The following is a 22,388-nucleotide window of genomic DNA, read 5'->3' as shown; positions in this document are numbered from 1 at the left end:
TTTAATAATGCCATTTAGAAATTAATTTTTAAATTTTCCATTGTAAATTAATTTACAGTTAAATATAGCTTCTGTTATGTTGGGGGACAAAATTGAGAATAAATTTAAAATAAGGTAATGAACCACAGCAATTATAAACTACGTGGTGCATGGAATAACACTCCCCACCCTCAAAGGTGTTCTAATTCCTGGAACTCATGATCACTTTACCTTACATGGCAAAAGGACTTTGCATATATGATTTAAATTAAGGATCTTAAGAGAGGGAAATTATCCTGGATCATTCAAGTAGCCCTAGAGTTATCACAAAGGTCTTTAGAAAAGGGGGGCAGGAGGGTGGGTCAGAGGAAGAATAAGGGATGCAACAACAGAAGCAGAAGTCAGAGGTAGAGATTTGAAGATGCTAAACTGCCGGCTTTGAAGATGGGGAAGGGGACCACTAGCCAAGGAATGCAAGCAACTTCTAGTGGATATAAAAAGTAAGAAAAGAAATTCTCCCCCAGAGCCTTCAGAAGAACACAGGCTTGCTGACACCCCAATTTAAGCCGAGTAATCTGACCTACAGAACTGTACCTAATAAATTTTGCTTGAATCCAGTACATTTATGGCAATTTGCTACAGTAGCAATTGCAAACTGACACATTTTGTAAAATAGTTGCACCTAACTCTGACAAGTTATGGTCCATTATAGTCAAATATCAAAGTTGTGGGGGAAAGATGACAGCATGAGATTACCTTAATACCGACATCAGTTGAACCAGCTATTGGAGTTAAGAGCAATTCTTAGAAAACCATCCATGCAGTTTGCTTTATTTTATTTTTTTAATAATAAATTTATTTTTTATTGGTGTTCAATTTGCAGTTTGCTTTAAATTAATCTACAAGGGAATGCGGGGGCGGCTCAGTGGTTGAGCGTCTGCGTTCCGCTTGGGTAGTGATGTGGGGTACGGGATCAAGTCCTGCATGGGACTCCCCGCGGGGAGTATGCTTCTCCCTCTGCCTATGTCTCTGCCTCTCTCTCTCTGTGTCTCTCATGAATGAATGAATGAATAAATAAATAATCTACAAGAATCCTATTATGGGGACGCCTGGGTGGCTCAGTGGTTGAACGTCTGCCTTTGGCTTAGGGGTGATCCTGGAGTCCTGGGATCGAGTCCTGCATCAGGCAAGCTGCAGGGAGCCTGCTTCTGCCTCTGCCTATGTCTCTGTCTCTCTGTGTCTCTCATGAATGAATAAATAAAATCTTAAAACAAAAAAGAATCCTAGTATAAAGTGGGAAAAAAACTTACTTTAAATCTAGAAATTTTATCTTTTTTTTTTAAAGATTGTATTTATTTATTTATGAGAGGCACAGGGGGGCGGGGCAGAGACACAGGCAGAGGGAGGAGCAGGCTCCCTGCGGGGAGCCCGAGGTGGGACTCCACCCCGGGACTCCAGGGTCACGCCCTGGGCCGAAGGCGGGCGCCACACCGCTGAGCCACCCGGGCTGCCCTTTGGCTCAATTTCTACTTCCCACTCTTACACTTGTCTCTCTTTCAAAAATGATAATCCAAAAATAATAATAATAATAATCCAGACCAAAAGAGCAAGCCCAACTCTCCGTTTCTTTCCAAAGTCAAGTTTGAGAGGCGGGGCGCGGTTGGCGCTCCGGGTTTGGGCCAGCGCCGGGCTGGGCTGGGGGCGCTCGAGGGCGCGGCGCGGGGGGCGGGGCGGGGGGGGGCGGGGAGGAGGGGCGGGCGGAGCGGGCGGGGCGGCCGAGAGCCGGGAGGAGGAGCGGGCGGAGGGGGCGGAGCGGGCGGAGCGGGCGGGGCGGCCGAGAGCCGGACAGCGGGCGCCGGGTGCGCGGCGGGCGGGCGGCGGAGAGCGGGGCTGCGGCCGGAGCAGGGAAGCGGGGTCCGGGTGCGCCGCGGGCCGGCGTCGGGGTGCGGCGGATGGCGCTCTCGGGGCCGCTGCTCGGGGGTGCGCGCCGGGCGGTCCTCAGGTCGGCGGAGGCTGCGCTCTGGGGTGAGCTCAGGGTCCCCGGGGGTCCCCGGGGAAGGAAGTGGCCCGGGTGGCGGTGCTCTCGCTCCTTGAGGCTACCGGTTAGACAGGAGACCCATGATTCTGGGCCCCTGGGAAGACAGCACCCACTCTCAGTTCTCGTTCCTTCGGGTCCCGGGCTGCTTGGGTCTGGGGGTGCCCCTGGGGGCCGCAGGGAGAGGTCAGCGCTGCTGCTCGGGGCAGGCGCGCGGGAAGAGGCTGGTGCTCCACCGGGCGGCGAAGGTGGGCTCGCGACGCCGGGGAGCCAGGGTGCCGGGGGAGCCAGGGCGCCCGGGGAGCCAGGGTGCTGGGGGAGCCAGGGTGCCCGGGGAGCCAGGGCGCCCGGGGAGCCAGGGTGCCGGGGGAGCCAGGGTGCCCGGGGAGCCAGGGCGCCGGGGGAGCCAGGGTGCCGGGGGAGCCAGGGCGCCGGGGGAGCCAGGGTGCCCGGGGAGCCAGGGCGCCCGGGGAGCCAGGGTGCCGGGGGAGCCAGGGTGCCGGGGGAGCCAGGGCGCCCGGGGAGCCAGGGCGCCGGGGGAGCTAGGGTGCCGGGGGAGCCAGGGCGCCCGGGGAGCCAGGGTGCCGGGGGAGCCAGGGTGCCGGGGGAGCCAGGGTGCCCGGGGAGCCAGGGCGCCCGGGGAGCCAGGGTGCCGGGGGAGCCAGGGTGCTGGGGGAGCCAGGGCGCCCGGGGAGCCAGGGCGCCGGGGGAGCCAGGGTGCCGGGGGAGCCAGGGCGCCCGGGGAGCCAGGGTGCCGGGGGAGCCAGGGCGCCCGGGGAGCCAGGGTGCCGGGGGAGCCAGGGCGCCGGGGGAGCCAGGGTGCCGGGGGAGCCAGGGCGCCCGGGGAGCCAGGGTGCCGGGGGAGCCAGGGTGCCGGGGGAGCCAGGGTGCCCGGGGAGCCAGGGTGCCGGGGAAGCCAGGGTGCCGGGGGCTCCAGCTTCGCGAGCGACCCCTGGGACCCACTGGGGGGCCGCGCTCGGGGGCTTGATGGCAACAGTCGCCTGGGATTATAACACGTTACAGCTATTAAAGTACCGTGCTGATTTCACAGGCGGCAGAACAAGCCAGAGAAACAAGGGTGTTAGTGGAGGCCTCGGGTGCAGTACTCGGAGCAGGCTTCCTTCCAGTCCCTTCTTTTTGCTTCCCATGCTGCCTCTCCTTTAGCACAATTTTTATTTGTAGATGCAGCTGCAGAGACTGTGGCGTAACACTGTGCCCCCAGCTCTCCCTCCCAGTTCTTCCACTTGAACTGTTGGTACCTCCTCTGTAGTTTAAAATGTGCTTTAAAATTTTTTTTTTAATTTATTTATTCCTAAGAGACACAGAGAGAGAGAGGCAGAGACATAGGAGAGGGAGAAGCCGGCTCACGGGGACTCGATCCCAGGACCCCAGGATCCCAGGATCACGTCCTGAGCTGAAGGCAGATGCTCAACCGCTGAATCACCCAAGCGTCCCTAAAATGTGCTTTTTCTCTGCAAACTTGTTTGTTGAGCACCTAGTAATGCAGGCCTCCTGCTGGGGATGCAGCCTCTGCAGTTCAAGTCACGGTTTTGGGGAGAGACAGACACAAGGAAACAGTCCCCACACATGGCCTCATGAGACAGCTATGGAAAAAGCTACGATTGTACCTGAGTTGGAGAAAGTGGTAGAGAAAAGGTGCATTTTCATTTAAAAATTTTTACTAGTGTGGTGCCTGGCTGGCTCCATTGGTAGAACATGCAACCCTTAATCTCAGAGTTGTAAATTCAATCCCCAGATTCGGTGTAGAGATTACCTAAATTTTTCAAAAAAAATTCTACTAGTGATATATTATTATGTTCCCATTATATTCAAATAGACAATAAAGCACAGCCTGCGTTCCCCTTTATATACCCTCCCACATTCCACCCTCCTCTCCAGATGTGGTTTGGTACCCGTCCTTCTAAACACGTCTCTATGGTTTAGAATTTATGCCCCAGAATTCCTGTCCCTGCAATCGTACTCCCCAGGAATAGTTTCATATTTCCTTCCAGATGTTTTTCTGGACATTTATGAAACCTAAGTATTATATTGTCTTATGTGCATATAGATCTCAAAGGGGAAGCTTTTTCATTTAGCAATACGGACATCTCTCCAAGTCACTAAATGTAGGTCTGCCTCTTTCCTTGTAAATGCTCCGTGGTATGCTTCATCATTACTTTTTTTTTTTAATTTTTATTTATTTATGATAGTTACAGAGAGAGAGAGGCAGAGACACAGGCAGAGGGAGAAGCAGGCTCCATGCACCGGGAGCCCGATGTGGGATTCCATCCTGGGTCTCCAGGATCGCGCCCTGGGCCAAAGGCAGGCGCCAAACCGCTGTGCCACCCAGGGATCCCCGCTTCATCATTACTTTAACCATTTCCTGTATGAACATTTAGGTTGCTTCCAATTGCCAGGATGGGTTTCTGATCTTTCAACCAAGACTTTCCAAAGAGAATGCAGTCAATCCTTGTCTTCTTCATGACTTGAGGCTGCTAACAAGCGAGGTCGTTACTTAATCAGTGACCCCTGTAACACTGAAAATGGCCTTTGTCTCCTGCATTTCCATGAAGACAAAAGCTTGCTGTCTACCTTTATTCTCTGAAGCTATCCTCTCAAATCTTTTTCTGCTAGTTTTGTTGTTCTTATCTTCCTTTTAGCTTCTGTTTAGACTTAGGCGGAAGCAGGATCCCAAATCTGACCTACTAAGTCATGTGCACTATAGCCGAGTGCCTTCCTGACACACCTGTGTGGTGGCAGGAAGTGAGTGAACTCTGACGTACTCCATCCTGCCCTATCTTTGCCCTGAGTTCTGACCTCTGTAAGATAATAAGTAGCTTTCTGGGAGGTAGCCAGGTTGTATACAGGCCTTTACTTGATCCTTGTCCTGGGGCTGCAAATAACAGTGGAAAACACAGAGGTACCCTTGTCAACATGAATCAACTGCCAGAGTAGAGGATGCTTTAAATAAGGAGGGAGGTTGGGGAAGGTGGGGACCTGGGGACTTGTTGGGCTCTTTCAGGGAAAGTACTGTGATGAGAATAGTAAAAGGAGATGGAGAAGACAAGTGACTTTGAGAAGCTGAAAGATAGTGTAAGGTGGTCCCATCTGCTGTTAAACTCACCATTTCATGAAGTAAATGCATTGCCTTACCTAAAACTTCCATCTTAACCTTCATTCACTAGGATGGTTGTTCACGTGCTTTTCACATTTTGCTGTAAGTGGTTGCCAAAAAAATCAAAATATTTATTAAAGTGATTATATCAGAAGTTATAAAATGTTCACTCTAAACCCAAATACCCATTTGAGAAATAAGCACAGCAAATGTTTTTCCTAATATTTTCTCTCCAAAGTAACAATCATTATTTCTACTATATTCTTTCTAGGTTATGTGTTGTTTATATTGACCGTTACATGGTCCCTAGTATAGTTTTCAATATTCAACAGATACTGACATGGGTTTTCTAAAGTGTCAACATCCCAAAGAAGAGGAGGGATGAACCAGAGAATTTATTTTATAACTGTGGCAAGAGTGAGTTGCTATTATTATGATTGTTGTTATTATTAAATAAAAACTGTTATGTCAAATAAGTACATTTTTCACATCAAAACTTTATTTATTTGAAACTATAAAAAGTATACCAAAATGAATTGGTAGGAAATAATGGTAGACTATTTCTTTTTTTTTAAGATTATATGTATTTATTCATGAGAGACAGAGAGGCAGAGACAGGCAGAGGGAGAAGCAGGCTCCCCACAGGGAGCCCAGTGCAGAACTCGGTCCCAAGACCCCAGATCACGACCTGAGCCAAAGGTAGATGCTCAACCACTGAGCCACCCAGGCTCCTGGTAGATTATTTATAAGAAATTTAGTTTAGTATTTTTTTTAAGATTTTATTTATTTATTCATGATAGAGAGAGAGAGAAAGAGAGAGAGAGGCAGAGAAAACAGGCAGAGGGAGAAGCAGGCTCTATGCAGGGAGCCCAACTTGGGACTCGATCCCAGGACTCCAGGATCATGCCCTGGGCCAAAGGCAGGCACTGAGCCGCTGAGCCACCCAGGGATCCCCTAGTTTAGTATTTTAAAGTACAACATATAGTATAAGACTATGCTATACAATAATATAGAAAAGAAGCTAAGTTTATGAAAAAATAAATTCAGAACCCAAGTCATGTATATGGTTTCTATATTTAGTTTCCTTAAACATACAATTAATTAAATTGCATTAGACTAATTGAAATTAAATAATTTAAAGGATAGGGGTGCCAGGATGGCTCAGTTGGAAGAGCACAGTGACTCTTGATATTGGTCATGAGTTTGAGCCCCAGTTGGGTGTAGAAGTTATCTAAATAAATAAATAAATAAACTTTAAAAAATTCAAAGAATAATTGAATCTAGAATTTAGAAATAATGTTGAAGTAATCCTAAATTTCTTAAGTTTTTTGTTTGGAAAAAGTGCTTATTTCTACAGGTCTCCTTACTAAAAAGACCTGATAATTGTAGTAGAAAAGCAAACTTCTAAACATGTAAACAGTATGGATCAGAGCATTCTGAATTATGCTAGATCTTCAATTTGCATAGTCTAATATGATGTGATTTTAAATATTTTTAGGTCATCGTACTTATTTCAAACTGAAATTTGGGTTGGTTGGTTGATTTTTTAAATTTTTTTTGAACTGTAGTTATTTGAAAAACAGCAAATGCAGAGACAGGTGTTTTCTGAACTCCTCTTACCCATCTAAAGACAGATCCTCCAAAAGGATCTCAACTGTCATAAATCCCCTCCCCCAGAATTTCATCAACCAGGGAAGATTAACTCATCATAGGAAAGGAGATCAGAACTCAACACCACACCCAGATTTTGTCACAAACTGTCAAACTTTCCATCTCTGTTCCTCTTAGGGCCTATTCATCCTTCCTAAACATCATTTACTCTCCTCTAAGAAGCCTAAGACCCTTCTCCATTTTCCCTGTTAAAGATGAGAATTCTAGGGGCGCCTGGGTGGCTCAGTAGTTGAGTGTCTGCCTTTGGCTCAGGTCGTGATCCCAGAGGGCTGGGATCGAGGCCCACATCGGTCTTCCGGTATGGGACCTGCTTCTCTCTCTGCCTGTGGCTCTCTCTCTCTCTCTGTGTGTCTCTCATGAATAAAAAAAAAAAAAAAAAAGGATGAGAACTCTAATTTTTTTATCTAAAAAATATATATTTTTAAATTTTTACCTTTTCTACCTTCATCCATTTCTCCCACCCCATACTCCCTGCCTCTGGCAACCACTAATCTGTTCTGTGTCTATAAGCTTGGGCTTTGAGAGTTTATTTTTTTGTTTGTTTTAGGTTCCACATATGAGATCACACATTATTTGCTTTTCTCTGACTTAGTGTAATAATACCCATGTCTCAAATGACAAGAGTTCATTCTTTTTTATGGCTGAATAATATTCGTGTGTGTGTGTGTGTGTGTGTGTGTGTACTACAATTTCTTTATCCATTGACACTTGGATTGTTTCCATATCTTGGCTGTTATTTTTATTTTTTTAAGGATTTATTTATTTATTTATTTATTTATTTATTTATTTATTTATTTATTTATTTATTTGAAAGAGAGAAAGCGAGAGTACGAGCAGGGGGAGACAGAGCAGCAGACTCCCCACTTAGCAGGGAGCCTGGCGTGGGGCTCCATCCCAGGACTCTGGGATCAGGACTTGAGCAGAAGGCAGATGCTTAACAGACTGAGCCACCCAGGTGCCCCATATCTTAGCTGTTATTAATAATGCTTCAGTGAACATGGGAGTGCATATAGCTTTTCAAGATAGCATCTTCATTGTCTTCAGATAAATACCAGGAGTGGAAATGCTGGATCATATTGTAGTTCTATTTTAAAATTTTTTAAAGATTTTATTTATTTATTCATGAGAGACACAGAGAGAAGCAGAGACATAGGCAGAGGGAGAAGCAGGCTCCCTGCAGGGAGCCCGATGTGGGACTCCATCCCGAGACCCCAGGATCACGCCCTGAGCCGAAGGCAGATGCTCAACCGCTGAGCCACCAGTCATCCCCCTATTTTTAATTTTTTGAGGAACCTCCATACTGTTTTCCACAGTGGCTGCACCAATTTACATTCCCACCAATAATGCACGAGGGTTCCCTTTCCTCCACATCCTCACCAACATTTATTATGTCTTATCTATGGATAATGGCCGTTCTAGCTGGAGTGAAGTGATAACTCATTCTGGTTTCAATTTGCATTTCCCTGATGATTAATGATGTTGAACATCTTTTCATTTGTCTTTTGGCCATCTACATGTTTTTTTTTTTTTAAGATTTTGTTTATTTATTTGAAAGAGAGTGAGAGTGAGAGAGATCACAGAAAGAGAGGTAGAAAGAGAAGCAGTCTCCCTGCTGAGCAGGGAGCCTGATGCAGGGCTCGATCCCAGGACCCTAAGATCATGACCTGAGCTGAAGGCAGATGTTTAACAACAGAGCCACCCAGGCATTCCATCTGTATGTCTTTGGAAAAATGTCTGTTCAGATCTTCCACTCATTATGCTTTTGTATATTATATATAGATCTGTAGCAGAAATCATATATATATATGTATAATGTGATCTATTGTGCACACTTTTCTGCATTTTTTCTCACTTAGGTATTTAGAAGTTTCCATGGCAGTACACATAACTCTCTTAACCACTGCATGTATTCCACAGTATGGATTGCCACAGTTTATTTAACCAGTCTCCTGATGGACATTTTGGTTTCTATTTTTTGCTGTTAAAAATTTTTTTCAATAATTATCATTGTACATACCTCTTTGTGTATATGCACAAGTATTTTACTAGAATAGATACCTATAAATGAAACTAATTGGGCTGGGGACAAGTGGCATTTAACAGTCTTCAAGGAGAGTAAGAGTGTGTCAGGTAGAGATGAGGAAGGGAGGTATTCCCTTCAGAAAGAAGTGTGCAGGGATCCCTGGGTGGCTCAGAGGTTTAGCCCCTGCCTTCGGCCCAGGATGTGATCCTGGAGACCCAGGGTCAAGTCCCATGTCGGGCTTCCTGCATGGAGCCTGCTTCTCCCTCTGCCTATGTCTCTGCTTGTGCTCTCTCTCTCTCTGTCTCTCTCATGAATGAATAAATAAAAATTTTTTTAAAAAAAAATCTTTAAAAAAAAAAAGTGTGCATAAATCATGAAGGAAGGCGAAAAAATATACTTAAAGATTGCACTGTATAGATTATCTAAATTTCACAGCAACTCAGAAAGGTTAAATAATAGTATTCCTGTTTTACAAATAAGAAACTAAGTCCCAGAGAGTTTATATAATCTGCCCAGGATTACAGAGCTAAATGGACAAGCCAGGATTTGAACCTGGTTTATCTGACTCTAGAATCCCTGCTCTTTCCATTGTAAAAATGTAGTGAGAGCACATGTATACTTTTAACGTAGCTGGAGGGAAGGGTTATTGAGGCAGAGGAGGAATGAGGAAGAGGAGAAGGTGTGGTAAATTATGCTGGTAAAGTAGGTTGAAGGACATAATAGAACGTACTAAGGAGTATGAACTGTGTCCTATAATGTAGGCTGTAGGTAATACCCAGGTGAGGCTAGATTTACCACTGTGCCAACAGCCAAACTGGAGTTTATTTAAAAATTAGGCTCTAAAATGTGAATAATCAGTTACAGCTTGTGTTACTCTCGGGAAGCCCTCAAGAGAACCCTACATCATCCCAATAAATCCCAAACAGACAGTTTTCCTTCAGTGTAGGAACTGATTGCTGTTTCTTTGATCAAGCAAAGGATGAAGTGATTGATTTACACGTGGAAGCCCCCTTGTACAAAAAGATACACTAAAAAAAAAAAAAAAAGATACACTATAGCTTTACCTAAAGAATTAGTGTGGACTGGAGGCTCATACCGTGAGAGGCTTGGGGGGAGCTGAGACTTATTAGGGGAATATTTGTACTTTGGCTCAGAGTGGAAAGCTAGGAAAACTATTCCTCACTGATTATAAACCTGTTTTCCAATGCCCCCCCCCCCAAAGTATAGCTGAATTAGAGAAAGTTCAAGGTCAATTTGATTCTACAATATAAGAAAAACATAACTGGGGGTACCTGGGTGGCTCAGAGGTTGAGCATCTGCCTTTGGCTCCAGTCATGATCCCGGGGTTCTGGGATCGAGTCCTGCATCAGGCTTCCGGCAGGGAGCCTGCTCCTCCCTCTGCCTGTGTCTCTGCCTCTTTCTCTGTGTCTCTCATGAATAAATAGATAAAATCTTAAAAAAAAAAAAAAAAAGAAAAGAAAAATACGTAACTATCTCTGATTCAGTGGCAGAGGTTACATGCTGAGATGATGTTTGCTTCCCAGTGTGAAGTACCACAGTCTTGATTTTAACAGTTTTTTAAATTACCATACTTCTCCAGTTCCTAACAATGAGGAACTCAGGAACAAGTGTGAACTCAGCCTACTGACTTTTTATATCTGGGAATTCACAAAACAGCATGTTGAGTGAGAAATAGTTTTATCCCAGGCATTTTAAAGATCTAATCTTGTAGATAACATGAGCTGACTTTTCAAAATCTGAAGAGGATGGGGAAATTTGTATTTGTATTTTTTTTATTTTGTTTACTGTGATAGAAATATACATAACATAAAATATGTCATTTTAACCATTGTTGAATGTACAATTCAGTGGCATTAATTATATTCACAACATCGTGCAGTCATCACCACTATATTTCCAAAAATTTTCATCACTCCAAACAGAAACTCAAGCCCACTGGGGAATAGCACCATTCCCTCCAACTCCTGGTTACCTCAAACCTACTTTCTATGAATTTACCTGTTCTAGATATTTCAAATAAGTGGAATCATAAAATATTTGTCATTTTGTGTTTGGCTTACTTCACTTAGCGTGTTTTCAATGTTGTAGTTTCGTGCTGTAGTTATGTGTTAGAATTTCATTCCTTTTTCTGGCAGAATGATATTCCATTGTGTGTGTATCCTACATTTTATTTACCCGTTCATCTGTTGAATGAGCTTGGGTTGTTTCCACCTTTTGGCCTTTGTGAGTGATTGTGAATAATGCTGTTATGAACATTGATGTCTTTGTTTGAGTCCCTGTTTTCAGATCTTTTGGGTACATACCTTGGAGTGAAATTGCTGGGAAACCTGTATTTTTAAACTATTGTATTCGTCCATTTCCCCATCTTTTGCTATCAGTGAGAAAGGCAAATGAAAGTAGAACAGTGTTTGGTTTTTATAAGAAAATATGGTGCTTCAGAACTCACTTTTGGCTTTTCTTAACTACTTAATAAATAGAACCATAAAACATCTCTTTTGGCCTATGTTTAATCCACAGACCTTATTTAAATTTCATCAATTTTCCCACTGATGTTTCTTATCTGCAGGAAATTTACTGAGACGTGAAAGGATGAACCAAGGAAGAATGGGAACCTCTGGTTCATACGTGGTGTTCTCCAACTAGTTCTTTACATTTAATGCTCTATTTTGGACTACTTACATTAAATAATATTCCATTGTATAAATGTACCACTTATAACCATTCCCTTATGGATAGACTTCCAGCTTCTTTCCATTTTTCAGTATTGTAGAGAATGCTGCCAACATATATATTTATACATACACACATTTGTATGTATTCGCGCTAATACTTCTGTATTAAGATAGATTCCTAAAAGTAAAATTGTGAGGTAAAAAAGATATACATACATAAAATGTCATTAGGGCTAAATTTTCCTTTCAAAAGGTTTTAACATTACACATTCCCAACAATGTACAAGAGTACTAATTTCCTCATACCCTCACTAATATTTGGTGTTATCAAATCTTTATTTACAAACCTGACAAAATTTGAAAACTTTTGTTTACATCTTGTATTTCCTTCATAAGTAGTGAGACAGGGCATTTTTTTACATTTTATTAACTATCTGTATTTTTCAAGTCAAGTTCCCTGTTTTTGTTTTGACTGTTTTCCTAGTGAGAATTTTGTCCTTTTCCTATTTGTACGGGCTCTATTAATACTAATGTTTTGTCTTTTCTATGTTACAAATATTTTGTCCCTGCCTGCCACTTGTCTTATTATAGCACTTTTATGAGGTCAATTCTTTATGACTTTTGATTTTGCCATGTTTAGAATGGCTTTCTTATCCCAAGATCTAAATTATCTGCTCATATTTTCTATTAGTATTTCTAAGATACTAGTTTTTAGGTTGAAATTTTAATTTATTTACACGTAAGGAATGAGGCCATAGCCTGCTTAAAGTTTCTTCCTGATGCCTAGCTACATATTTATTGAACAAAATTTCCCCATTGATCTGACTGTTACCAAATACCTAATTCTCATAGATAGAATATTGTGTGTTTCTGGACTTAGACATTTAAACCTTTTCCTGTGCCAGTTTATACTATTTAAACCAATTTCACTTTGTAAGATCTTTAATATTTTAAGCAGAATTTGGAGCATTATTAGTTACCTTTTTTTACAGTAGTCATTTTGTTGTAAAATATTAGTATGTTTTATTTTTATCCTATTTTTAAAAATCTTTTGGGTTTTCTTTCATGTTTAAAAAAACAATTTGGGGGCAGCCCTGGTGACGCAGTGGTTTGGTGCTGCCTGCAGCCTGGGGTGTGATCCTGGGGACCTAGGATCGAGTCCCACATCGGGTTCCCTGCGTGGAGCCTGCTTCTCCCTCTGCCTGTGTCTCTGCCTCTCTCTGTGTGTCTATGAATAAATAAATAAAATCTTAAAAAAAAAAGAAATTGGAGGGCAGCCCCGGTGGCGCAGCGGTTTGGCACCGCCTGCAGCCCAGGGCGTGATCCTGGAGACCCAGGATCGAGTCCCGCGTAAGGCTCCCTGCGTGGAGCCTGCTTCTCCCTCTGCCTGTGTCTCTGCCTGTGTCTCTGCCTGTCTCCCTCTCTCTCTGATTGAATAAATAAATAAATCTTAAAAAAAAACCAAAACAATTTGGACCTACAGAAAGTTGCAAAGGTAAAAAAGAGTTCCCTTTATTCTTACTCAACTTCCCCTAATATAAGCATCTTACATAGTACAGTTTTTGAAATCAGGAAATATTGACATAATACTGTGAACTAATCCACAGACCTTATTTAAATTTCATCAATTTTCCCACTGATGTTTCTTATAGTCCTAGATCCAATCCAGGATCCTATGTTGTATTACGCTGTATGACTCCTTAGTCTGCTTTAATCTGTGATAGTTCCATAGTCTGTCTGTCATAACTTTGACACCTTTTAAGAGTACTGGTTCTTTGTAGATTGAGTTTATCTGAGATTTTCTTCTGATTTGATTCAGAGTATACATTTTGGCAAAAATACTAAGGAAGTGATGTAATCTTCTTTGAGCATATCAGAAAGTACGTGATGTCAACATTTCTTACTAGTGATCTTTGAATAATTGGTTAATGTAGTATCTTTCAGCTGATTCCTTTTGTAATTAGTAGGTATCTCCTAGGGAGATACTCTCCTATTTCTCATCATAATTTCACCCACTAACTCTAGCATCCACCAACATCTCTTGCTGAAATAATTATTATTGGATTGTCAACCTAATGGTGATTTTCTCTTCAAAATTCGTTCTACATTTATAAATTGAAATAATCCCTTCTCCCCATTTACTCAATTATATCCTTATATCAATATGGACCCATGGATTTATTTTATGGGTTATTACCCAGTACCATATTATGTTACCAATTATTTTTTTTAAGTTTTTATTTATTTAAGTAATCTCTACACCCAATGTAGGGCTTGAGCTGACAACCCCAAGATCAAGGGTCACATGCTCTTCGGAGCCAACCAGGCGCCTCACCAATTATTTAACAGATAGTAACAGTGCCTGTAAGTACTTACAAGTGTAGTCTCAAATGTAAGGTTCCCACATCTAACATATGGCTTATTATCTTCGCTTGCAAGGGGAAATTAAAATTTTCTTAACATTATAAGTTGGATCATGGTAAGACTTACAAATTATTTGCAAGATTCAGTTACCAAATAGTGAATGTGTACTTACAAGCTCCACAGAATTAAGGACTTGGAGAGTAGAATATGAGCTGGCCAAGGCCAGCCATTATGCATGGAGGGCGAGACGGTAGGCTCTTACAGGGTGTGTGCAAAATACACAGTACAGTGAAGTCAAAAGATCAACTACAGTTAGCTGACTGGAGCCAGAGGGAAACTCCTTTGACCTGCTTTCCAGATATTAATAGCAATGTTATTTTGAAGGTGCCTAAATTATTTTATTCTTTCCAGGTTTGAAGTCAATAAAAGGAAGCTGCCACAATTTTTGTACTGCTATTTTTAAAGATGTCACTTATAAGGAACTTAAAAACCTCTTGAATTCCAAAAAAATTATGTTAATTGATGTTAGAGAGACATGGGAAATTGTCAAGTATGGAAAAATCCCTGGGTCTGTCAATATACCACGTAAGTGACATGTATCTCGAACTGATTCATCCCACAAAAGTATATATTGAGTAATTTACTGTATCTAAAATTTAATTCAAATTCTTTTTTTTTCAGTGGGTGAGGTAGGTGAAGCTCTACAGATGAACCCAAAAGACTTCAAAGAGAAGTACAATGAAGTAAAGCCATCCAAATCTGACAGTCTAGTGTTTTCTTGTTTAGCCGGAGTGAGAAGCAAGAAGGCATTGGACACAGCAATATCCCTGGGCTTTAACAGGTGCATAGATAAAGTATAAAATGTACTCAAGAATGTGCATAGCAATGTTTCATATGTATTACATTTTTACTGGTCTACTGAAAAATTTCTTATAATTACTGTGTTAGTAATTGTAGGCTCTTATATTTTCATCCTACTCAAAAGTAACTCTTATAAATAGGCTTGAGGTCTAGAGTAGTCATTGTATCTCTAAATCACTAAAGTTTCTATCAACCTTGTGTTATAAAGCAGGAGGAAAGTTTACAGCACTAACCTTGCTATATGTTTTCAGTGCTCAACACTATGCTGGAGGATGGAACGAATGGGCAACCCATGAATTTTCAGAGAAGAAACATGAAAATTGAATTCTGGAACACAAGTTGGCTCTTTTCTTGTGTACATGCAGCCTAGGATAGTGAAATGAACAAAAGAATAACAATCTAGCCCTGGCATCACTGGCTAATGGGAAGGGGATTTTGTGTAATTCAATTATTTGTTGAATCTTTCCTTTAACTATAAATTGAGAATACTACTTGCCCTTAGCTATTTCCAAAAGCTACTGATAATTGAAATAATGTATATGACTTGCCATGGAAATATAAGGTTGGGATTCTCGAATTTTTAAATAGTTTAGTATAGTACAATAGTTTTCCTGAAGCCTGGGTTACTTATAATACCTAATCATATTGTATGACCATTTGTGTTAGCATAGCGTCTATTCATTGAAGAGGCTATGAGCTAGACAAGTTATCTTTTTAAATGATTAAAATACTTTTTTCCTTTGTAAATTTCCCAATTTTAGAAAATTCATAAAAGTTATTTTCCTATTATGATATACAGTACAGATATTTTTGTGGATCTACTTTTCACCCATGAGTATTTACTGAATGTTGAATAATATAAAACAGCTAGTAAGCATTTCTTGAACATCTTTTCTTAGTTTAGATCCTATGCTAAATATTCCAAATGCTAAAAAGATAATAAAAAAGATGTGATTCTTTTCTCAATATGTTTGATTTCTAGCAGAAACTTATAAAACTTTATCAGCTTATAAAAGTTAAATTTAAAAAAGCGGACTTAGTCTTAAAACACCAAGAATCTGAGATCCAGAATAGTAGGTGAAATATGAACAATGAAAATACATTAACACCACCCAAAAACTTATGGCAGTGTTGTAACCAGCATGATAGTGATACGATCTGCAACTTAAAAAATTAATATGATCTATAAAGATAGAAATAACAACAGTGATTGCTTCTGTAGAGGGAAGATTAACTGGAAAAAGCAAGGAGGGAAATTTCTAGGGTGATGGAATTGCTTTAGATCTTGATTGAGGTGTTGGTACACAGTAATACATTCATCAAAATTCACTGGACACTTGAAAACATACATTTTCTGTAAATTAATCCCAATTAAAAATAATGAAAATAGGAGGGAAAAAGTTTAAATGTAAAAGACTCTCACTAGCATGAGTATATGCCTTTGGAATGTCAAGTCCTATATTTATCAATGCCCTAGTGCACTGGTGCTTCCTTCCATCTGTGCCTTTCCAGACCCAAATGTGTTTGGTCTCTTTTATGTAGTCATTCAGACCACGTAGGCCTAGGAAGTAACTATAAGAACTTGGTTTGTCGGGGGATCCCTGGGTGGCGCAGCGGTTTGGCACCTGCCTTTGGCCCACCGCACGATCCTGGAGACCCGGGATCGAATCCCACGTTGGGCTCCCTGCATGGAGCCTGCTTCTCCCTCTGCCTGTGTCTCTGCCTCTCTCTCTCTCTCTGTGTGACTATCATAAATAAATAAAAATTAAAAAAAAAAAAAAGAACTTGGTTTGTCCTAAATGATATTATAAAGCCATGGGGAATCTGGGGTAGAGATGTGATGTGGCCACCTTGAACTTCTATTTCTGATAATGTCAGTCTAGTTTCTAGCAGAGCAAATTCCCTACAAGAACTAGAAAAGCTGGGAAAAAAAAAAAAAACACCTGCACACATGCATGAATGCAGGCTCCTCGATGTTGGTTCATCCTCTACAGCTTTCCTTCTCTCTGCATCATATAGCTCTTCAAATCCTCGCTGCCTTAGTAATTCCTTCATGGCTTTAAACTGATCTTATTGATATACCTATATAGACAAATGTTACTAGGACAAATATACTAAGGTGGGATTTGAAGAGCCACAATCTGAGAGAGAAGGGAAGTTGTGGTTGAAGTACTGGGCCCATCAAGAAATAAGAACCTGGGTAAATACACCAACCATTTTAGTTGGAAGCCCTGGGAAACTATACCCGAGGAGTAAAGGTGACCCAGAAATTGATCAACCCTCAGAAAATGTAAGACCAGCTTTGAATCCACTAAATCCCTGAATTGAGGTGATCTTCCTGATACCCTAAGTACCTACCAGCAGTAAATCTTCTTGTAAGAAAGATGTCATTAGCTGGCGCAAGGGGTTGGCAACAATAAGTATTTTAGGTTTATGGGCCTTAAGGTCTCTATTGCAACTAGTCAGCTCTGCTACTGTAGCACAAAGCAACGAGAGACAATACACAAATGAGTGAGTGTGGCTGTATCTCCACCAAACTATGACCACTTTGGTTTGAATTTTATATTTCATGTGTTCCAAATAATCTTCTTTTATTTTTCAGCCATTTAAAAATATGGCAAGCATTCTTAGCTCAAAGGCCAGGCAAAGCTAGACGGCAGGTAGGATTTGACCCATGGGGCATAGCCATGAACCACAAATATTCCCTACAGTTCTTCATATTTAATGTTCAGAATTCTATAAAACTTATCAGAAATAGCAGTAAATAAGACCTCATGATTGAAAAAGAAGAAAAACAACAGAACAAGGTAGAAAAAGAAGGAAAAAAGACACAATAGAAACAAATCTACAGATACGTGTCAGAAAATAACTGATTTTAGGGCAGCCCCTGTGGCGCAGCGGTTTAGCACTGCCTGCAGCCTGGGGTGTGATCCTGGAGGCCCGGGATCAAGTCCCATGTCAAGCTCCCTGCATGGAGCCTGCTTCTCCCTCTACCTGTGTCTCTGCCTCTCTCTCTGTGTGTCTCTATGAATAAATAAATAAAAATCTTTAAAAAAAATAACTGATTTTATATATTCAATAACTTAGGTGAGAAAAATTATTAAAGTAATGGAAACTACAAAAAGTATCAAATAGAAATTCTAAATTTTAAGAATACAGTAACTGAAATTAAAAACCCAGTAGATGGTGGATGGGCTTAACAGACACAGGTAAGGATTAATAAAAATGAAAAAAAATGAGGTACATATTAACGTGATGACTCTGAATATTTAGAGAAGTAAATTACAGAAACATGTACAATATAGTTTGAAACCATGCAAAGTACTGTTATTTATAAGTATATGTACATAAGTATAAATTCTGAGAATAATAAATAGCAAATTCAGAATAATTTCCTTTGGGGAGAAGCCACAGGAGACTTTTTAGCATGTTTGTTGGTTAAACAAATATTTTACATTTTGAATATATGGGATAGGAACTTAGTATCTCTAACTTGGAGGCAGGCAACTAAACCAGATTTTTATAATTATAATACTTTGGATTCCTGATGCTTTTTAAAAGAAAACTTATGATAATGTTTCCTATTTACCCAAATATAATTGTACTTGTATCATTTTGAAGATAATATATTTTATATTCTATATTCAAATTTATAAAGACAAGCCTCATTGTCAGTTATTCTGAAATAAAAATTTAACAAATGTATCTGAAGCTTCACTGACCTTTATACTAAAAGTCTTAAGAGTAAAATCATTACTAACTTCTATGGTATTGGATGCCTCAAAATATATAACATGATTTAATACATAATTTAACAAGTGGCTACATCATGTTTCAGAAATGTAGAATGGCTAGATTACTTTTTAAAATGCTGAGCCACCTGGGTGGCTCAGTGGTTTAGCGCCTGCCGTTGGCCCAGGGCGTGATCCTGGAGTCCCGGGATCAAGTCCCACATTGGGCTCCCTGCATGAAGCCTGCTTCTCTCCCTCTGCCTGTGTCTCCCCCCCGCCCCCCCGCTCTGTTTCTCATGAATAGATAAATAAAATCTTAAAAATAAAAATAAAAATAAAATGCTGTATGTACTGCTCATAGTTCTCATAATAGGATAAAAGGAAGCTGTCCTAGAAAAACTGGCAACAGTGGACAGGCTCAGAGTTCTGAGTTAAAGTGCGTCAGTTGGGGCAGCCTGGGTGGCTCAGCGGTTTAGCACTGCCTTTGGCCCAGGGCATGATCCTGGAGACCGAGGATCTAGTCCCACGTCGGGCTCCCTGCATGGAGCCTGCTTCTCCCCCTGCCTGTGTCTCTGCACCTGTCTTTCTCTCTCTGTGTCTCTCATGAATAAATAAATAAATAAGAATAAAGTGTGTCAGTTTTCCTTCATTTACATTCTCTTACTTGCCTTATGATCCCACTGAGGTCTCTTGCATTCTGATAATGCATCCCTTTGCTATCTACTATGTATATGCCATGGAAATACTGGAGAGAGGTAGGATCAGGAGCTAACCTGTGAGAAACTGGTACTATTGACAAATGGAAAACTGAGTGCTTCTACCATCAGTCAGTAAAAGTAATTTCTCAGTGTCTAAAAGGGCAGCAATTAAATAACAGAAAAGTCTAATTTTGTCACCTTTTCTCAGTGCTGCAAGTGTCGCCAGGAGCAAGGACAGAAAGGAAAAAGGAAATTTTAATAAAAGTATCATAATAGTAGAATCTGGCTCAAGTATATTCACATGGGGGATAATAGTATTGTTTTGAAGCTTACATAAGATAATGTATGCCCAGTATACTGTTACTATGTGGATCCGTACAGTATGGTACTTGTTTACATAGGCAGCTGATATTTTAGGTTGCATTCATTTGACATTAATGGGTAGAGTGGCGAAACTTCCAGCTAAACATGTGTGGGCAAGAATGCCAGTGAGATCCCTTACTGCAGGTGGGAAGATAAAATGAAACTGAATGCTGTACGATGAGATACCTAGGTCCCTGACCTCACTTGTCTCCAAGAACTCTGAATGGTCCAGCTCACTACCACCACACATAAAGCCAAAAGCTTCCTTTCTAGGAAAGCTGACTCCTTGGCAAAGAAAAAGCTTTAGAATATTTTGTTGGGGGTGGGAGGGATAATAACGAAAACACTTTGTTGTTCCCTGAACCTATAATGAGGCCCACGACTGTAAAGTCCTACCCATGCACACAGACCTCTCACTTATCATCTTGGGCCTTTCAAATATCAAGGATCCTGAGACAATTAAAGCAAGATTCTAACTTGAAAAATTATGACCAAAGAGAGAAAAGGAACATCAAGGAAAAAGTGTTAATGAAGGAAACAAAAATTTTTAAATGACCGAAAAGCCCAAATTAGTATCTGTAGAATGATAACACACTGCATTCTCAAACAAGAACAAGGTGCTACTTAAAAAGCACCTTTTCTGAAGCAACTAGAGGTGTAGTCCATTAAAACAAAGGCAAAGAAAAAGATAGGATTCCCCCTATCTTGGCTACCTAAACAAAGATGAAGGGTTTGGGGAAGAATGTTTCCTTGTGAGAAACCTAGGGAGTAAATGAATAATAAGTGATTCTGGTGATAAATAAAAGATAAAAAGTAAACTGAGCAAATTACAACCAAGGCAATTACCCTCCTTTCATAAAGACAAAAATATTCTCCAAGAAAGGAAATATACCACAGTATACTACAGAACACAATGTTATCTATATATACTTAATATATATATTATTAATTTAACAAAAAGTGTACACTTAAATTGAGAAGACAATGGAACAGAAGTCTTATTATTATATAACCGGTTTGGTGGGGAAGCAGGAATAGATGGAGGTGTGTGAGAAAAAAGTGAAATCTTCACCTTCCAGAGTAGGAAGTTACTAGATAATTTTACTACTGAAAAAAGAATCAAAACACTGGAGGGTAAACAGAGGAGGCAGTAAGGTGAAGTAATTAAGAGCATGGCCCTGGAGGCCAGCTGCCCAGGTTTTAAGAATTAGAACCTAATCCAAGCTCTTGTCACTTATTTGACCTGTGATTGGTAAGTTAACTTTCTGTTCCTGAGTTTCCTCCTCTCTACAATAATTGTTCTGAGGATTAAAGTACTTCATAATATAGGAAGCTGAGAAAATTCTTGTCATCTAAGTGCTCAATAAATGCTATAATTATATGCTTGTTACTTGGAAATGTGGAAGTAACACAACAGCAAAGAAATAACCAAAAGTTGCTCTGGGGAGCAGGAATGAGCAGTAGGGAGAATGGGTCAGGGGTCTAACATTTTCCTTGCCTTACAGCAGCACAGTCCAACAACTATAATGCAAGCTGTTTAGGTGATTTAGTTGTCTTACATTTTAAAAAGAGGTGAAATTAATTTTAATAGTGTCTTATTTGGTCCTATCATCATTTAAAATGTGTAGCATTAAAAATTAGATATTTTACTTTCTTTTGTTTTTGTCCTAAGTACTGAAATCTAACATGTATTTTTACATTTATAGCACATCTCAGTTTTGACTAGCCACATTTTCAGTGTTCAATAGCCCCATGTAGCTAGCTAGTGGCTCTCACACTGGGTAGTGCAGCCTACACGATTTGATTTTTAAAAACAATACATGTCATCAATGGCTGACAAATTACAGAAAGAGACAATCAACTATGATATGCCCTCTAATGGAAGATACCTTATACAGTAGTCTACCTTTTCAAAAAAAAATTTTTTTTGAATCTGAACTTGATCAAGACTTACAGAAAATACTGAAAAAGGAACATGTTAAATGGCACCTCAAGGATACAATTAGCAAGATCCATATTGGTGGGATACTCTTAGTAGATAATCAAACCACAAAGGGAAATTTAAACAATAAGATGGAAGAGGAACCATGAATTTAAAAAGATTTTAAGGATTTATCAATTAATTGCAATGTTTGGTCCTTATTTAGATCTGACTAGAATTATTTAACAATTTCTCCTGATAAATATAACTGAGAATTTCAACAATGAATATTTGATAGTACAACGTTATTTTGACTAATTCTTTAGGTATAATACTTCTGGTTTTTAAAGAGCCATTGTCTTTAGGAATATATACTGAAATAGAGATGAAAGATGGTATCTTGGATTTGTTTCAAAATAATATCCATTTTATGGGAAGCAAATGTGAGTTTAATGAAATGAAATTGGCCACGAATTAATCATTGTTGAAACTGGGTAACGACACATGGAGTTCATTACACTATTTTATTTACTCTTGTATATGTTGTTTTAAATTTTCTATAATAAAAATTTGAAAACAAAACACCAAGTCATATGTATTGCTTTTCAAAATAAAAATTTTAAAGGAATAAAAGAGAGCTCAAATGAAAAATTAGGGTCAAGTCAATGATTGTGATATATAATCAGTCTGCTCTTCCAACCCAAACCCAACCTTAATCCTTTCATACCCGAGGAGAGCTTTTTTCCTCATTTCTTATCCTGCCCATAAGCCTACAAAACCTATATTTATCATTGGTATTGACTTTACACATAATCTCTCAATTTATCTAATCCTCTCCACAAGGAAGGAGAACTCTAAAGTCTGTTTATAAGCCATTTGAAATTACCCAACTTGACAAACTATAGAAGACATTAATACTGATCCAAAGGAAGAA

The 22,388-nt window shown here is 40.4% G+C and overlaps 1 protein-coding gene across 1 annotated transcript; it reads left to right on the top strand.

Moving 5' to 3' along the window:
- Positions 1–1,816: 1,816 nt before the first annotated feature.
- On the top strand, positions 1,817–15,704 carry TSTD3 (thiosulfate sulfurtransferase like domain containing 3). Its single transcript, XM_041753139.1, has 4 exons — positions 1,817–2,004; positions 14,292–14,465; positions 14,562–14,721; positions 14,993–15,704. Exons 1-4 carry the CDS (start codon positions 1,932–1,934, stop codon positions 15,063–15,065), a joined length of 480 nt encoding a protein of 159 aa, XP_041609073.1. The 5' UTR covers positions 1,817–1,931; the 3' UTR covers positions 15,066–15,704.
- The last annotated feature ends 6,684 nt before the right edge of the window (positions 15,705–22,388 follow it).

The sequence above is a fragment of the Vulpes lagopus genome, chromosome 1, assembly GCF_018345385.1.
Source record: "Vulpes lagopus strain Blue_001 chromosome 1, ASM1834538v1, whole genome shotgun sequence".
NCBI classification, from domain to species: domain Eukaryota; kingdom Metazoa; phylum Chordata; class Mammalia; order Carnivora; family Canidae; genus Vulpes; species Vulpes lagopus.
Note: the sequence above shows the minus strand (reverse complement) of the source record. Positions and strands in the feature narration are given on the sequence as shown.